Source organism: Rhopilema esculentum, chromosome 2, assembly GCF_057945365.1.
Source record: "Rhopilema esculentum isolate cy_ngs chromosome 2, ASM5794536v1, whole genome shotgun sequence".
Taxonomy (NCBI): Eukaryota; Metazoa; Cnidaria; class Scyphozoa; order Rhizostomeae; family Rhizostomatidae; genus Rhopilema; species Rhopilema esculentum.
This window is the reverse complement of record NC_142816.1, coordinates 5,562,967-5,581,811: the sequence shown is the minus strand read 5'-3', so window position 1 is coordinate 5,581,811 and position 18,845 is coordinate 5,562,967. Positions and strand designations below refer to the sequence as shown.

Below are 18,845 nucleotides of genomic sequence, written 5' to 3'. Positions count from 1 at the left end.
TCACTAGCCCTCTGTTTTGAATCCAAGACTGCAATCCTCGTGTAAAGTATATTTAGACATGCAGAAATCCTTCCTTTCGTTGAAAGGGGCTTTCCTATAACAGATCACATCATAGCTTTATTGGTCACAGATCACATCAGAACCTTAAACATGTTGGTACAAACTTGAGGTGCGACCATGCTAGCTACAGGAGGATGGGAGAAACACTTCCTACTTAGGGAGGATGGGGGGAAAAAATTCTTACTTAGGGAGGATGGGAGGAAACAATTGCTACTTAGGGAGGATGCGGGAAAACAATTGCCACTCAGGGAGGATGGGGGGAAACAATTGCTACTTAGGGAGGATGCGGGAAAACAATTGCCACTCAGGGAGGATGGGGGGAAACAATTCCTACTTAGGATAATGATAACGGACTTCAAAGAAGTTGAAACCGTCCACCAGAAGTTGTTTATAAGAAAATCAAACAGAGGGAAATTGACACAATATGCATACCACTTTAGCATCTTTAAAATATTTTGAATAATTTAAGAGTATTGTTGCGGAAATTCTAGAAATTATTGCTTTAGCAGGTGCTACAGGTCATCATGATAAGGCGAAGCTTTGTAGCAAAACCTATGGAATTAATAGAAGTTTGTCTATGTATATTTAAGGTTAAGCCCAAGCTTGTGATCTGACAATTGAAAAGCGCATGCTTGTAGCGTGTAGACCTCATCTGGGGCCTATCCCGTGTGAAATCAAATGGTTCTGGATTGGGGGCACAGAATCGGGGGGAACAGAATCGGGGGTACAGAATCGAAGCAGCGTGTAAACGCATGGAACCAGATCCGAAAATATGCAGATAGCCAATCTAAAAAGGGCAATGACGAAAATACTAAAACCAATGAGATTTTTGAATAAAATATTCCAGTTAAAATGTATCCATTAAATACAAAAATATTCATAATATACGGGATATTACCAACACCTTGAACTAGAGGCGGACGTTTCCAGAACGTTTCCAGTGGCAAAAATCGTGGGGACCTGCAGACGCTTGAGCCCCCAGTCGCGATCTTGAAGGAAATTTAAATTTTTAAGTTTCTGATATCCTGTTTCACTTATTTTCCAAAAATCGTAGGCCTGAGTCCCTAAAATAAAAACATAGATGGCCCATTTCCACCACTGATGGCCCAATGGATTATCGGCTCAAGTCTTCTGATAAAACTCCTAGTGGCTGGTATCTGAAATAAACACACACCGCAAAACACGTATTTTGAACAATTCTAGTGACTGTGTAAAGAAAGTATGTTATCCATGTAGTGAATGACACTAGAATGAACAGCCGTGTATAGAAGCAACGGCTACAAACTAAAATGGCTACCAAAAAATAACACTTAGATGATTTCTAGACCTACTGGACAAATTCAAATTTCCACAGTAAAAAAATTAAAGCGATACCTTTGCAAAGCAATCACTTGCTTGAAATTTCCCTCGGATGTCTACCTCTTTAAGGGCACCGATTTCGTTTGCTATTTCTGATGAAAAACTAGCTCTAGCATATTTGTCTTGGGGCTGGGAGCCAATCAGGGGAGGGTGAAAACCCTACTCTTGGACCCAAAAATGACCAGGGCACTTTTTGAATTTTCTATTTTTTGGAGAGGGCGTTCATCTTAATGGATGATTCAAAGAACGGGGCGTTAAGACAAGTAGACATTTACTAGAAGTAAATAAGTGTCTGCAACAAATATCACGTTTTACCCCAGGATCTGACCTGACTGCTGACAGCCCTGCTCGGGCTTTTAGTTACATTTGATACAGCACAAAGCTTTGAATTGAATGAAATTTAAGCGTTTCTAACTAACGGAGTTGGTCTAAAAAACATACAGATGCGTAATTACCAACAAATACACTGTTATCAAAATATTTCTATGTTTCCCCCTTTATTACATACCAATAATTACATAGACTATTATAAAAGCACCCAAATACAAATTTAGACGGGTGTCGTGGTTTTCAACCAGCTCATAACTCACCCTAGAAGATACGCCAGTACATTAAAATGGACAGACTCTGTTTGCTTAGCGAGTTTGCTCAAAGTTTTCTGAGAGTATTTGCCATTAGATTTATATATTTAATAAAGAGAAAAATATAGTACTTTAATTGTTATTTCAATATTCCTTCTTCAACAAACTGTTATTGTAAAATTGGTGTATTTTCATCGGTACATACCACCAGGGAACTCTTTCAACAAAATTGACTCAACTTTCCTAAAATCATCTGCATTTTCTACAGTTTGTGGGATCTGCAAATTTAGATAAAATAGATAAATTTAACCAGAAAATTGAAATGGTAACGAAATTTAATAACTAGAAAAGATAAATTTGTAAGCAAAGAAATACAAACTTTCATCACGTTCAACAGGAGATTGGGCTTGGCAACTCCATTTTTCCTATGAGTCGCTTTCCACTGACAACATATACACAACATTCTCACCAGTCAATTGAACCAAATTTCCACTAAGGTACCATTCGGTGCACATTTGGATAGAAATACCAATTTCATCATCAGATGTTACCACGTAAGTATGCTTTGTATCCAAAAGCTATTTGGATAAGCCAATTTGCTAGAAATATGCCAAAGGACATTGGCTGGGTAGGTCCATATTTTGAAAATAAAAAACAATCTCCGATAATGAACTTTATGCAATGCAAATTTTAAATGGTCCTACCAAGACGAGTCTTTTACATAAAATATTCGGCTTCTTTTTCATTAGGTAATAGGCAAGTAAAACCAAAACGACGACGAGAATATCAAATTAAATATGAAACTATAATTTCGCCCCGGCATATAGGATAAATGTCATTGTAAATCAGAGTAAATGCCATTTACTCTTTCTCGTTTCCTTTCTCTCTCTTTTTCATTGCCCAGTCTATGGAGATAATACTGGGGTAGCTGCAAACATTGAGGGTTCCCCTTGAAAGGTGCTTTTAAAGGAAATTAGTTGTTGCAATGTTTAATGAGAGAGTATACATACAGTGTATAATTCTCGGTTGATCATCTTTCTTAGCGTTGAACGAACAAATTTCTGTGAACGAGTCTGCAGATAAAGGAAATATGTCTTATACAACAGAATAGAAGTCTCTTCAGTTACTGCATTTTTTCTCGATTCCAAGAAATTTGGAATCAAAAAAATGTTTCCCGGACAAACTGGTTGAAACAAACCCCCCCCCCCCCATACCCCCACCTTTCCCTAGAATCAATGTTGGATGAGTAGCTCTATCACTTGTGATCCAGCAATGCATCGTGGGAAGGGGAAAGATTATTTTTCAAAGAGAAGATAAACCAGAGAATATGAACTTGAAGTAATCTATGACGTGGAAAGAATGGTAGTAAAGTTTGAAGTAGCTTTACCTTTGGGAGTGTTGGCAAAATGACGGCTCTTTTAAAGGATGACACTTGTCCAACTTCCCTTCGTACAAGTTCGATTACCTCCCTAAAAATTTCATCTTCGTGTCTATCAACATCTGCAAAGAACAGTTGCTTTCCTTACAAAGAATTGAATGTTTACAAATAGTTCTTTACCAGACGGATTAGTCCTAATGCTACAGAAAATCAGAAAACAAAAGGAAATGATGTGTATGTTGCGAAATAAAGACAGACATCTGATCTCAAAGATTTACAATTTTGAAAGTTTCTAAACTTTCTGATCCAAAGATGAAAGTTGTTGACTATCAACATCAAAAGATACAATAAAATCATTAAACATTAAAAATGTCAATGAAAAAAAACAAGAACAGCATTGCGAACCTTCTTTTAAAACGATTAACCCAATTGGTATCTCCCCTTTGATTTCATCTCTGACGCCAATCACTGCTTGTTCAATAACATCAGGGTGCTGCGCTATGGCCTAAAAACGAGTGAAACAGAAAATAACGATAACCCGTATTATAATCATAAAACACAGAAAAAATTAAAATCTCATTAAACAAAATCAATTAAAGGACGCAATTAGATCTTTGACAATGAGCAAGAATATAAGTTAGTGTACCAAAACAGTTTATTACCATTTTGGTTCAGATAGCAAGACACTTCAACATTCGACACTTTTCAGAAGACTTCCGATAACGAGAAGCAAAGCAAAAATGAACCTACAAATTTAGGAGCCTGCAGGCTGTCTTTCTTTGATTTTATCTAGGTTTAGGAAACTATTTCATACATAAAAATCATGAGGTTTTAATTTTGCATTGGACCCTGTGCCAACAGTGGTCCTGAGGAGACACCCCTTCTTTAAGGCATCGCCAACTTAATTCATCTCTTCAAATCAGAGAGGCAAAAATCATGCAAACCAAAGCTGGAAGGTTTTGGCATCAAAATGAGGAATGTTTTGTTGACAAAAACAATATGCTATTTTTGTTCATTGTTATTTAAATTCTTGAAAACAAATCACCAAAAATACTTAGAACTATTAAAAATCTTGCCAAAGGCATGACACATGAACACTGACGTAATGTAAGAATCTTTGACCTTGTAATTCCTATAGTAATTGTCTAATTGCATAATCGATTGTATAAACCATGTTCTGATACTTCTAAGCATTACTTTCTTACCAGTTCCATTTGTTTGGTGGACAGTCGGTGCCCAGCAACTTGGATGATGTCATCAACCCTACCATGAACCGTTATGTATCCATTTTCATCCACTACCCCTGCATCGAATGAATCGTAATACCCCTGCCATGATAAAAACCAAATAAGTAAGTTATTAAGGACAACTCAGTGTCAACTTGTTTTGTATTTGGTACTGTAAGGGAGTTTTAGGACAAAGAGACGCTATTATTATCGAAACATGTGCGGGACCTTCCCCTCGATGAGACCCCACCTTGTGATTCCTTAAGTTACAGGAAGCTATAGATCCCCTAGAATTCAGTGAAATTTCCCTCATGTCAACCGCAGACCCGCGCAGCCCGCGATCAGTGTTCAGATTATACGAGTTTTGCTTGGAACTTAAGTTTCACATATGACTGTGAAGTTACGCTCTTCCTTTTCCGCACAGTAAAGCTATATGAAGCGCAATCCCGGCTTAACGGGATCCCCGCTTCACTGGGAAAATGCAGGGGAAACCTTCTCCGTATAAACAGGCTCTTAGTTGTACCGATAAAAACAAACTAGAGGTATAAGAAACGATAGTAATGAAGAGATCATTGCTTACGTCAATAGTAGAATGATAAGCACTGACAAATCGATCATCATCCATCCATAATGTTGTCAATGCACCAGGAGGAAGCGGGAGTCTGGGGAGAGAAAAGTACGTACATGGGTTCAAAGATTGACGAGAAAACACAAAAGGGAAATGGCAAAAGGTTATGATCAACAGAAACGATGCTACAGAATTCTCTAAGACATTGTCACGACAAACTTCAATGCTTCGTTTATGGATGATGCCTTATGGACGACCTTATTAATTTTATGGCATGAGAAAAATAAATAAGATAAAAATAAAACAAAAGAAAAATAAAGATAACAAATTTTTAACTAGCTGTGCATCATCTAGTTTAAAAGCAAAAACAATTTGATCTGTGTTTGAGAACTTAGTATTCAAAAGTAGAGTAGGAAGCATCCAACCCCACAGGAATGCAAATATCATAACGCTTAAAATCCTGATTCAATCCCAACGACATAAGGGTTGCAGCATAATTACAAGAAGTATAGCTGACATCTACGATTACGAGGGATCTTTTCAAAACTTCTCAAGAACCAAAAGGGCACGATTAAAGTATAGAAGAATGGCAATAAAAAAATCAAGAATAAGTAAAAAAAATGCTAACTCATACAAAATGTAATCTCATACTTTACTGCGATCGTTCCCATCTCTCCAACTTTGCATTCCTCTCTTTTTTTATTCAAAACTTTAACTGAAATAAAATTGTTTACTGTTAATCTGAATCAGCTATTCATCTTTGATAAAGTCAACTAAAAAACTGTCTACTTAGGAAAGAGTAAGAAAAATTGAACTAATTTTTTTGGATTTTCAAAGAAATGACCTGAAATCGTTGATTAATGAGATCGACCAATTGATCGTATCGGGAATTTATATTCAAGAAAAATTTCTCAAGCTTAAGAAAAGGGTGAGAAGGGCTCTCAAAACAGAACACCTAAAGAAGTATGGTCTCATTTTGAACAGGACGGGAAAGATTTACAGCGTTTCTGGTTTTTAGAGTCAGTGGGAAAGTTTTTGAATCTTTTGAAAAAATTAGCGAGTTTTTCCAAAAGCAGTATAAAATATTGCTCTGCCTGTGAACCGTCTTGGAACTCCAAAAGCATTTTGGTCATTCACATTAGCAATTTCCTCTTTCGCCTTTCAAACATATGGACTATTCTCTATATCACTACACCATTCAAGTGTAATTTGTATCTTTTTTAACTAGGATGGCTGAGGTACCTTTCCCAAATTCTTTTTAGTGACGATAGAGAAGGCAACTTAGGTATCTTTTTAGACGTGAATTGAAAATAGATCGAGAATTGACAAAAACTTTTTGGTTATTCCAAGCCTATTGGCAAACTTGTAGGGAAACAAAACTGTAGGCATGTTCCGTAGAATAATGTTCTCAAACTGACCCTTGTTACATCGTGTATGTGATTATCTAAACGATGCTTCTTACCATTCCAGCCAGGCACGGGCCTTCCACACGTGCCAAATGGATAGTTTTCAGGCATTCCAAGACCAAGAGAGTGGCACGTAATCGGCCATCCAGTCTCTATAAAAATCAAGAGATACATTATCAAAACTCTCCGTAGGAAGCTACAAAATGTTGTTGTTCGTGAAGACTAGATATACAAACAAACAAGGAGGAGTAGAGTACGTTGGAAATATAGGTGAGTTACAAACTCCATATAAGTGCCCAGGTGTAAAAATTTTTTACGGGCATGGTGAAATGGGATTAGGGTACAGGTGACTCTTCTCGAAGGTCAGAAGACTCGAAGCTCAGGGATTAGGGTACAGGAGACTCGGAGCTCAAATGTAAAAGGGCCTTCATCCCTTTTTATAAAGACAGAGGCCAAATCCAGTTCTAGGCTAAATATCCTTTAGGTGCCTGGCATCTAAGTAAATATTGAAAACAAGCTCCATTATAACAAATTCATCTATTATTTCGTCATTAAAAGGTACAGACATGTATTCAGGATAAAATCAAGTGAAACAAAACAACAAACCAAACTACATATTCTCCTTGTTAATCCAAAATACTTACTGAAAATTTGGAAAACTTTCAACGGCACTTTACTGTTTCCTCCCTCCCCCCCCCCCCCCTCCCGCTTCTAATATAATTTCTGCAGAGTCTACCTCATGCAACTCAGGTTCGAGCACGTGAAGACACTTCTGAACATAACACTCATTACCAAGACCAACATAACTCGTGAACTAATTAACTAAAAATCAACTAACGCAATACATAAAGCACTTAAACAGCAAACCATTATAAAACATTTAATGATTTAAAACATAGCGTTGGATTACAGTTGTCAATCTTGAAAATCATCAGACTAGTTTGTAGTGTCACGACACTATCTTATTTGTTCTCTTATCGTTTATTAAAGGACGTTCCACGACAGAATCCTACACTAACCCCGAGGTTAGTTTCCTATAAAAATGAGTGTATCAATACATCTTGCAGTCTTTATTAAATAGGTTTTACAGAACATTATGCTTCAAGAACGGGAGTTTGGCAAAACTATATATATAAAGAGCACAAAGTACCTGTTTGCCACCAGTGGTCCAAAACTGGCGCTCTGAATGTGTCTTTGGTCCACTGCAAAGTTTTCAAATCTGCATGCTCCCCAGCGAGAAACATTGCCCGGAACCTTAAACAAGTTAGGACATGTTAGAAATGTTCTTGAAGCTACACTAATAATTGCAAGCTGGATACGCTTTGTATTTCCTGGCTCGCGTGTAATGCAAATGAAAGTGGGCTATATCGTATGAAAAAAGGTGAACTGAGTTGGAAATCACAGGCAACCACTTGGAATATGCAGAGTTTTTTCACAATAAATCATTAAGCAGAAAAGGTGGATGCTTTTATCAAATCACTAGTCCAGAAATTGTCATTATACGACTAAAGAGGGGTCTTTCAGTTAGCAATTACCGGACCATGCTTTACTTGCACTGTTTTCGAACGTTTTGGAACCTTTCAGCACGTAAGCTAAAGGAAGGATAAATATCTTTTGGACTCTACTGATTAGACAGACAAACGTTTCCCAATGCTCTGATTTTTGCAACTTATTGTTTAAGGCCAGAAACCTTTTGTTCTGTGCAACTCTGAAACATACGGCAGCCAGGTTCCCTGCAAGAATATGCATCAACGAAGGAGCAATGTATCAGGCCAAGGATAGCTATCCGTCCCTTCACAGGCCTAGGTTTGCAGCTTGCTAAATGTGTTTTCAAAAATAAGAAACAATGAAACATACTTTGACATCTTGTAGTCTTTGGCATAATGTCCTTTTGGATCCTAGAAAGAACAAAGACAATACAAAAAGAGGAATTAAAACGTGCAACAAATCCATTGAAAGGTGTTTTGTGGCGGAAAGGAGACTTGTACGCATCTCGTGTATATATCAAAGGATTTTATGTCATTAGGTCCATAGAAGGAGAACGACATGTTTGAGAAAAGCAAACATTTTTAATATACTACTAAAGCTTTTCGTCTGACACTCTTCAGAGTATAAAAGGTCAGAACATAGATCGAAAGTATACGCTAGGAAATATATATACCCAGTTGTGGATAGGAAGTATATATACCCAGCCATTCTCAAATTTTTACCACCAAAAGATTGAATCAGCTAGGGTTTTTCTCAACCATTTGAACATAGAAATTTCTTTCTAGTTCGTAGCCCGATTTTCAGACATGCAAATTATCACTGATAAAGCCAATGTAGACTAAGACGATAGGTTCGAATTAAAGGGTGTATTTTGACAAAGGCACTGAAAGAAAATCCGCAGGTACTCGTGGGAATTCAATTCTCGGGACCGATTGACTTTAGATAAGTCACAGCTGTGGATGGACCGAGAAGGTTTCACATATCAATAAATATTCTGACAGCGGCATTATTAATTACAACGTTCTGCTTATTTTTCGAAAAATGCAACAGCTATTATCAAATTTAAAAGACTTGGAAAAAAAAGCCAATTACGCAATTTTAAAATAAATCTAGTCAATAAAAAACATCTTTTCTATTAGCTATCAAACTAACGAATGTTAACTTGAAATATCTAGAACAAAATAACAAACAAGCCAACAGGAAAAAGCAAAAAATTCAGATTCGACAAAAAGGCTTGGGTTTTGGCCTGACATCATTATTCTTGTGCTTATATTTCCCAGCGTAGAGTTTTCGTTCTATGTTCTGACGTTTTAAACTCTGAAGAGTGTCAGACGAAAAGCTTTAGTTTACTTAAATGTTTGTTTTTTTTAAAGCCATTTTCTTGATATGTTACTTGAAATAATAAAAAAGTTTTTCATGATACTGATAATGAAAATATTAAAATTTGCGTGAAGGGCACACAGAATCGTGTGACCATAAGACTGAAGTAAAAATTGACTTTAATTGTGTTAATATATGGATGTTATATGGATGTTATATGGCAAAACAGTGAGATTTTGAAGTTCTGGTTAAGATTCAAGTTTTGAAAGATTCCAAACACTAAAAGGGAAAGGAAAAACTTTTTACCTCATTTCGTATAATTCTCATCGCAGTGGGGGCCGTAAATAAACTGACAACATCATGATCATCAATCACTCTGAAAAATGTACTCCCATCTGGGCTATTGATCGGCTTTCCCTAAAATGGAGACAAGCAATACAATATTTTCCTTTACTAATTTACGTGTATTTATTGTTGTTCATTCTCGTCGTATTGCGGTGTTTCTTATTTTCTACATTTTCATCGTTTGTCGCTACAAGAATTCCTTCGAGCTTGAGCTTCAAATCTTTGATTGGTTAATACAGCAGACACACCCCCGAGTTCTGACCAATTAGATAACAAGAAACTGTAAACAAACGCCAACGAAGGTCACTTTTATTCATTTTAGCGCTACCCACTAAAATTGCCCGGTGTGAAATCTTTTACGAAAATTTTAAGATAAATGTTTGCAGCGAATAGAGTAGAAATAACGTCGTCATCTTTAGGATGCTCTTACTTCAAGAGTATTTAGAATATAAAGAAAGTTCGCGACAAAAATTTGCTCCTACGTTTTGTGAGCACGATTCAATTAAAATTGAATGAATACCTCAAACATCACAGATGTACAGCCATAGAGCAATGGTCCGTAAATTATGTAAGAGTGTCCAACAACCCATCCAATGTCTGAAGCTGTCCACCATGTCTGAATGAATTTATGAAAAAGCGGAACAAAGTTAAGTTAACATGAACAAAAGAGAATATCGCCAATTCAAACGAGAACCAGCCCATTCTATTTTTGTTCTCTAAAAACATCTGGATTCGAGATGACAACATCAATATAAACTAGCTATATTCATGGTTCATCCCATTCTCTTGTTCTGTGCACATCTGTAACATACGGCAGCCAGGTTCCCTGCAAGAATATGCAGCTACGAAGGAGCAATGTATCAGGCCAAGGAAAGGTACCCGTCCCTTCACAGGCCTAGATTCTCACTACATCAGATACTTTAATAAAAAAGCTTGTTTTGCAGATATTTTCATATCTAACTGAAGATGGGTTCCATAAATCTTACTCAACCCCAGCTATTTAACTTAACATGAAATCGGGGCTATACTAAGAAAGTGGCATTGACTAATCGTTAAATGACGCTAATATACTGTATTTGTCAGTTACTTTCTGGCATAACAGAAATAGTTAAAAAAACAAATTAATAACCTTGGAGAAACAAAGCATGATGTCCATATATTTATCCGACAATAAATTCATACGGGGCACCTTCATGGGGAGGGGGTGAAATGCTTCCCTTTTTTATGCCTTTGTCTGTCCAGCTAGCCTATCTGTCGATAAAGTACGCTATCGAAAAACGTCCGTATCAATTCATTGAATTCTAAAACTGACATGCTTTAAAATATCTGCAACAAGATCTAGCTGCCACTCACCTCATCACGATCAATTCCAAAAATATTTTTCATGGACCATTTCAAAACAACAGCATGACCGCCATTGCTTCTTTGGATACCCTTAGCAAATCATTTAAGAAAGACTTGAACAACGGTCAACAATATGAAATTAAATCTAAATGGAATATCGTAATGATTATAATACGAGAAAATGATAATGAAGTTACGACGAGAGGTTAAAGGTTTCTATGTTTACGAGAGGTTACGACGCATTTCGCTGGCCATTTCCCATTGGTTGGACTACACAATAGACCAATTGTTACGTATCCAATCGGCTTATTCTCGATGTATTCTTAATTATAAACACGATGCAAAACCTACTGTTAAAGGCATTGAGTCATGGTAAATAGGCCTTCTCTATAGGTCATTTGGTTTCGGCGTGATCCCTGCCGTTCCATGTGATATTTGCATCCGTTGTTGACAATTTGCTATTGGTAGAAACTGTTTTGTTAATCAGTATGAGGTGAGTTCATGTGACCAGGTCCAGGTCAACCAATAGAATCGCAGTCATGAAAATCATGACTCAGCGGATTTTGGCACTTAGGGTATACCCAATTCATTTTATCATGACTCAATGCCTTTAACTCTGAGTGGTTGCCTTGAATCCTGCAATAGTTTAACCTCATCTGCCATGGACGAAGTAATATGTATTATCTAAAGCTATAACATTACATGAAGGATAGACCCTGTTAACAACAAAATACTTTTAAAAAGCTTGGTGGTACAACTTAGAGAAAATGATTGTAAAAGGATTGAAACACACGATACCCAGGTTCCACAATAAGTGACTTCTCTCCCCTTGAACTAAAATTTGCTAATTGAAAAGTGAATATATGACGATTTACTGTGCGGATTAGCAGAGTGAAGGGAAGACATTGGTAAACAAGTGTAACGTTTTCATGTGCCCTCTTTAGACGTAAATTTGAAGTAAGCTACATGAACCGTTTCACTGCATATAATAACTTTGTCTTTGATGGAGACGACTGGGAACCTATTGCTTAAAAAAAATGTTATATATCAGTCGCAAAAACCAACCTTTTGTTCTTACCTTAGGGCTGCCCGTAGTACCTGATGTATACAACACGTAGAGAGGATCCTGGGATGACACCGGAACGCAATCATGCGGACTCTTGACACTAGACATTGCATCATGCCAGTCTAGATCTCTACCTGGCTTCAGCTCGAAACTTTGCTGCAAAAAGAGATAATAGTGTCAAATAAACAAGCTTAAGCCGTGTGAGGTGTAAGAGCAGAAAAAGATAACATTAAGTATTATTTTCTCCCTTCCAAATACATGGAACCAGGGTTTTATCTACCACATACAAATTTTGATATAAAGGCATTGCCATAAAATAGAAGCACAACGATGTTGCATGTACAAACATTGATACTGCGCAGCAACGAAAATATGGAATACAAAGGCAGTAGAATAAACCCAACAAATGTCAATTTATTCTACACCTACCTGGGGTCGGTTCAGAACGATTACCCGTTCAGGGGGACAAGAAACCATCTCCAATGCTTGCTCAACCAAAGGGCCGTACGGCAACAGACGGTGCGGTTCAATACCACATGACGCAGTGACTACAACTTTAGGCTACAAAAAGAGCACAAAAAAGAAATAAGAGACAACAGCCAGTTACTGGAGATTACACCTGAAACCACTCTTGACCATAAGTAGGATACCATGATCAGGGGCGGACACTTGGTCAAATATTAGGGGGGCAAGCCTATTGTTTTAATAAATTGATGTCACATTTCGTATTATTTTTTAACAAAAGACCATTGTCCTCTAAAGTATTGGGGAGGGGCAGTCGCTAATTTTCCCAATGTGTCTGCCACTGACCGTGATAATCGAATGGCCCCCAGGATAAGCCCCCTCTCAAGTAAGCCTATACCCTCAAAGTGAAAAATGTTAACAATCCCTCACCCTAACAAGCTAATTTCTGCCTTCGTAAAGCCTCCATGGAAGTTAATAGAATACAACAGAACAACGTCATTGATAACAAACCCATTCAGCTGAAGCACTTAAATAAAGTGCAAAAACACTGCCGAAAACATTAAACATACTAATATTTCAAAAACCTTTTTAGCCCCACCAAAAACGTAATTTATTCTGCAGTCTTTGCATTAAGGTATAAATTAGTCACCATGGCATCATCTATTCTCCTCGCTAGTTCATTTGGAGCAAATCCACCAAAAACCACAGAGTGCACAGCACCAATTCTTGCACAACCGTACATTGCAATGGTAGCCTGTTTCACGACAAAAGACAACAATCGATCACTATAAAAACATCTAAAAGATTTCAACTACAACACGAATCATATCATGGATGGATGCAGAACATAGAAAAGCATGACTATGGAGAGGGGAGTAAGGGGGCCCCTAAGGGAGACGTATAAATTAAAATACTGTCCTATATCAATCTGAACTTGAATCTGAATACAATAGATCAATCTGTACAATTTTGCTATTGTTGGTATGTTTGCTAGTAATTTAGAAACACAAGCAAAAATTTTCATTTTCTTCATTGATAATGCTTTTTGTGACTCTAAATCTGCCTTCATTTGCTACTTTACCAGCATTAAATCAATGTCTCTCTATGTTGGCTTAATTTTAGAGACTCTCTATGTTGTCTCTCTATGTTGGCGTAAAAAACCAAACAAAGGTACAGAAAAACCAGGCCCAGAACAGATTTGAAAAACTTATTAAGTTATAACAATGTTATTCAATGCCATTAATGAGTCTGATTAAGTGGGGATAAATGACCAGCAAAAAACAGGCCAGCAAAAAAAGCCATCAACTTCAGTAAAAAAGTAAATAGCATATTATTTCTATTTCTCACCTCTGGGACCATGGGCATGTATATAATGACCCTGTCACCTTTCTTGACACCACAATCAGCAAGCACTCTTGCAAACTTAGCAGCCTTGAAAAATAATGTACTACAACCATTATGTACAATAAGGTCAAACAAATAATGTACAAATTTTTGTTTCACTCTACCCAATATATGTCCAGGAAATAGAATTAGCACTTGTATTCAAGTATAGGTGCATGTAAATATGGAGTCTTGAGTAATGTCACACCCATAAATCTTTGAAATTCAAAGCAAAAACGTATAAGACAAGGAACTGTTTGAGGCTTCAACCCTCTTAGAATTGAATAACTCATCAAAATTCACAACATATAAGCATTAAGGTGAAAATGCATCATACACTAGCAAGAGTTTTCAAAATATTACACGTAATAGAGATAGGTAATCAAGTGTGCACTTATGTATATAACTGGACAGTTCAGAGTTGCACCTCAAACGTGAACACTTAATGAAATCATCAGGCAACTTTTAAACTACTCTCCCTGAAGATGTTATTACATTAATTTAGTTGCCATGTCCCTGGCGGTATCTGGAATGCAAAAAATAGCATTCTCATACCTCATCCCTGAGTTCTTTATAAGTATACTTCTTGACATTTCCAGAGACAGGGCTGTCCCATATCAATGCAATTTTGTCACCTCTCCCTTGATCAACGTGAAAATCTAAAGCATTGTAGCAAGTGTTTAGCTCACCTCCAACAAACCTAGAATTGACAATTGATTAGAAACATGAATTGTTAAAAAGGGAGCAGCAGTAGAAAAAAGGAAATGTGTGTTCTTGTTCCCTCTCCCAAGTCTCATAAGGATCCATGTCTTCAGAAGGCAGCATTTTTTATTAATATTTATTTTCTTTTGGTGAAACTTAAACCATTTCATTGTCTTAACTGACTTCAAAATTGTGAGTAAGTCTCCAGGAAACCCATTGGTTCAATTCTGTTGTTCAATTACATTCACCGTATGTGACACTTCAATGTCAGATTCTAACATTGCCTGTCACAACATGATACAATGTTTTGTTTATACCAGTCAAATAATGTCCAGTCCTCTTCTAACTCAACATTCGCTGATGTATCTAAGAAATGTCTGGCTTTAACTTTCTCTATCGCTTCTTCCTACTCTCCCAATTACCATTTGGTATTCTATGCCATCTTTCCTGAGCATGTGTCCTAAGAAAGTAAGTGTCTCTGCAGTTTTTGTTTCATTATTGTCTTTCTGTCTGGTCTCTTCTCGATACATCTTTATTTGTCATTATCTTTATCCAGGAGATCTTCATCACCCTCAGTTAATTACACTACATTCCCAGCTGGCCATGAAATAGTAATAATAATAATAATAATAATAATCGAATGTTTTAACAGGATAACCTATCAGTACAATATATACTGTTATCATTAGGGTCCTGATACTTAATAAATTAATGGTAAAAGATCTAAAAACTGATAACAAGAGTTCAATACAGTCCAATCTAAAGATAAAATAATTTTACATCAAATAAAATGAGTTCCTAAAAATCGTCTAAAAATAGTTCTGTAAAAGCTTTCATGTTTTAACTATCACAAATTTTTCCCTCTTTTTTCTCTGTCCCTTTTGAGTGACCCTAGCCCTTACTATATGTGACTACCAGGAGTTGGAAGGTCTTACACTATACTTAGGGCACAAAAGTATGGAAATAATATGGTAGTTAAAAATGGTGGCTAACAGTGGGGGCCCACTGATTCTTTTTTGCAAGACCACTTTTCAAATTGTCAAGACCACTATTAGTGGCCATTCCACACTAAATTAGGCACTGGTTTGAGCAATGACTTTCCTAGAAATGCCCATACCTCATTAATTTCAGGGGTGCATTGCTGGGGGGCTCAGGGGGCAGAGGCCCCCTTGTTGATGCCGAAACTTGGCAAATTTCTACTTTTGCTCTTGTTTTTCGCAACGTTTTGTGCAAGGACTTTCTCGTTATTTTGATAGCACTACACCACTGATTAGGATTGTAATCTTAATTGTTCAAGATTAATATAATTTAATTATTGATGTATTAAATTATTTCCCAATATTGTTTAAATGTTTAAACATACCATTTTGTGAATGGTGAGTTACTGTCGTCAATCACCTTGTTAAATGGTGTGAACCACGTTATGTCTTGTGCTACCTCGGCCCAAAACTCATCTGGATTTTCGATCGACCTTTTGTACACCTCTTCGTATTGACTCTGAACAACTTCGCAAGTTGCGAGCTGCTTGCAACAAGGGTCCAGGAGGAGCCTAGGCCCATGTGGTCTGCATCCAATCGAGCCTTGCACAAATCTGGCTGTAAGAGTCTTTGAAAGACGCCGAAGGAGAAATGAACTCATTTTTTAGTAAATGTCAAAAGTTCAATGTTTCTTAAAGGATTTCAAAGAAACTCAATCAAAAACGTGAACTGACATCCGATACAAGACAGCTAAGTAAGCCTCATCTCCTACGCGCTTGAATTGATCAAAACAAAGGCAACTGCTAAATGACGTGCCATGGGACACAAACTACTTCCAACGTAAGAATATCCTTCCTTTCGATACAGGGACGTAGCGTGCGGGGTGTGTGTGGTGTACATCCCCTACCTTTCAGAGAACTCGTCGGTAGAATTAAATTTATAACAAAATACTAATGTAAAAAAATAATTTCTGTCGGTAAAATATGGTTTTGCGTCTCTTACACTACCCCCCCCCCCCCCCCCCCAGTGAGAATGGTCACGCAACACCACTGCTTCGATATGCATTATTGAATATGTAATAACATAGTAATAATATCAAAGAAAGCTGCTTTTAATGAGGACTGGTTTGCAGGTGCTTTGATCGTCTCAATTTTTTCTAAATTTGCAACTGTAATTATTTTTACTTCATGGAATTTGCAAAAAAAAAAACCTGACCCCCCCCCTCCCCCTTTGAAAAGGGGATATTGGAAACATTCCTAACAAATGTCGTATGTCTATCTTTGATAATCATTTCTTTTCTTTCATAGCCCTGGAAGGTCACTGGGGCTGGAGGTGAAATTGTCCCCTGGTTAGTATGGTAAAAAAGGCCCTGTTTTGTTTACTCTAAAACTCTAAAACTTTGGAGAATGTTGCTTCCAGGTACATAATTTCAACGCATTACACACCGACCTTAAGCCTTACTTGGTGGGCTTTGACACATTGTGATATTTTGGAGTACTTGCCCACCCCACTGCTAAACATTGTGAGCCTTTACAAGTAGCTAATTTTCCCTAGAAAGGTTGCTATGATACACTCATTTTTATTAGAAAGAAGTATTGGAAAGTTTGGAAAATTATGAAATTTCAATACTCGAAGCAAAAAAATTGAAATCAGAAATTTCTCATAAGCAACAACCCCTTAGCACATGCTTCTAAACTTTTGAAAATACCTGTTTTCTAAGAAGCGTTTCTACAGAAAGCTTAGTACTTTATTTTCTAAGACATTGCCTGTTCATATTTGGCCCCCGTGAAAAATATTCGGTTAAAATTCACAATCTTTAATTGACCGCAGGCATGATGTTTTAAGGGAAAATACACACTTTTGCTGAGTGGACCTTAACCTTTGCTGACGCTAAACATTCATAACAATCTACGATTATGTGCTTAAAAATATTCTTAAATAATTCTTAAAAAGAAATTTAAAATTTTTGTCTCAGTAACTTGCTAGCATTGTATAAGCTTGATAAAAATGTCCCACAAACATCTACAATGCCTGCTTAAAGTATATGGAACACCAAGCAATTTGCATTGCATTCTATATCTTCCATTCCTTTTCCGAAAAAAAAAATTACTTCTTCCATCCCCTTCCCCCTTGAACAATGTTGATAATTCAGAGAAACATCTTAAAAGGAGCGCAAAAGAAAGTGCTTCCTAAAACCCAAACCCTTTCATAGTAACCAGCATTGTTCCGTGAGGGAGAGGGGAATGATTGATTTTGACCTTGGAAACTGACGTCAGTGTTCCAAGACTTTTGCCAGGCATGGTAGCTTGAAAGCCACGCTGTTTTTTTGCTCAAAAAACTCAATGGTCTATTACAATCAGAAACTTTAATGGTCTATTACATTTTTCTGGCCATTGTTCGTGAATAATTCTTGAATTTCACCAATTTCGAGTATCAATTGTCATCCGATGAACTCTTCTACGATCTCTGGTTCTGTATGAAATCATGAAAGCCTTTAACGCATGCCTTGAATAAGTATCTACCAATATTCAGGGATACAGCAATTTCATAAAGGGTTTCAAAAACTATAGGCTTCTACGATGCTTCTCAGATTTTTGATACCTAAGGTGAGGTCAGTCACCCTGCAAACTTATATACCATGATACTACCCAGGCCCTTCGGGAGCGGGGCTGAAGCTTCAACCCCAATTCCCAAATATTTGCCTAAATATCATAGTGTTTTATTAAAAACTGCTGAAGCCCTCTCCCTCTAATACCAAATTGACTCTACTTTCTACCATAAAGAGTCCAGATCTCTGCATGGTCCACTCTATTTCATGTTTCTATAAACTTTGGTTTCGATGATACGAATTATCCACTCTATTCCATGTTTCTATAAACTTTGGTTTCAATGATAATAATAAGAATTATCATAGCGAGCATTCACAAGTACATAGAGTTAAACTTAGTTCTTTATTGTCCCTCTTTTGCAGACTCCCACTCTGGCCTGTCACCTAGTCAGAATCTTCTCCATAATAGGCAGACAGTATCATGTAGATGATGATGATGATGATGGAAAGTAATAATGCAATGTAATAATGTCAACGTCATGTAATAATGTCAATGATAAGGATAAGGGTTCTGATTTCCATAAGGAATATCGAGATCAAAATGATGATGATGATGACACTGTGCTACG

General features: G+C 37.0%; 1 protein-coding gene across 1 annotated transcript; it reads right to left on the bottom strand.

Annotated features, from left to right (window-relative positions):
- Window positions 1-865: 865 nt before the first annotated feature.
- Window positions 866-16,635, bottom strand: LOC135695554 (uncharacterized). The gene is made up of 19 exons (XM_065214675.2): window positions 16,055-16,635; window positions 14,545-14,689; window positions 13,954-14,037; window positions 13,256-13,360; window positions 12,571-12,702; window positions 12,154-12,297; window positions 11,085-11,165; window positions 10,252-10,347; window positions 9,693-9,803; window positions 8,436-8,476; window positions 7,729-7,832; window positions 6,635-6,730; window positions 5,824-5,887; window positions 5,185-5,266; window positions 4,584-4,706; window positions 3,784-3,883; window positions 3,388-3,500; window positions 3,011-3,073; window positions 866-2,278 (listed from the first exon to the last, which is right to left on the bottom strand). The coding sequence occupies exons 1-19, from the start codon at window positions 16,327-16,329 to the stop codon at window positions 2,192-2,194; spliced, it is 2,046 nt and encodes a 681-aa protein (XP_065070747.2). The 5' UTR covers window positions 16,330-16,635; the 3' UTR covers window positions 866-2,191.
- Window positions 16,636-18,845: the final 2,210 nt, after the last annotated feature.

Excerpts from the sequence above, each read along its gene's own strand:
- LOC135695554 (XM_065214675.2), bottom strand. The coding sequence starts at position 16,329 with ATGAGTTCATTTCTCCTTCGGCGTCTTTCAAAGACTCTTACAGCCAGA. Across the intron at positions 10,348-11,084 it reads TTGGAATTGATCGTGATGAG|ACATGGTGGACAGCTTCAGA; the intron begins GTGAGTGGCAGC and ends AAATTCATTCAG. Across the intron at positions 3,884-4,583 it reads CCACCAAACAAATGGAACTG|GCCATAGCGCAGCACCCTGA; the intron begins GTAAGAAAGTAA and ends ACTCGTTTTTAG.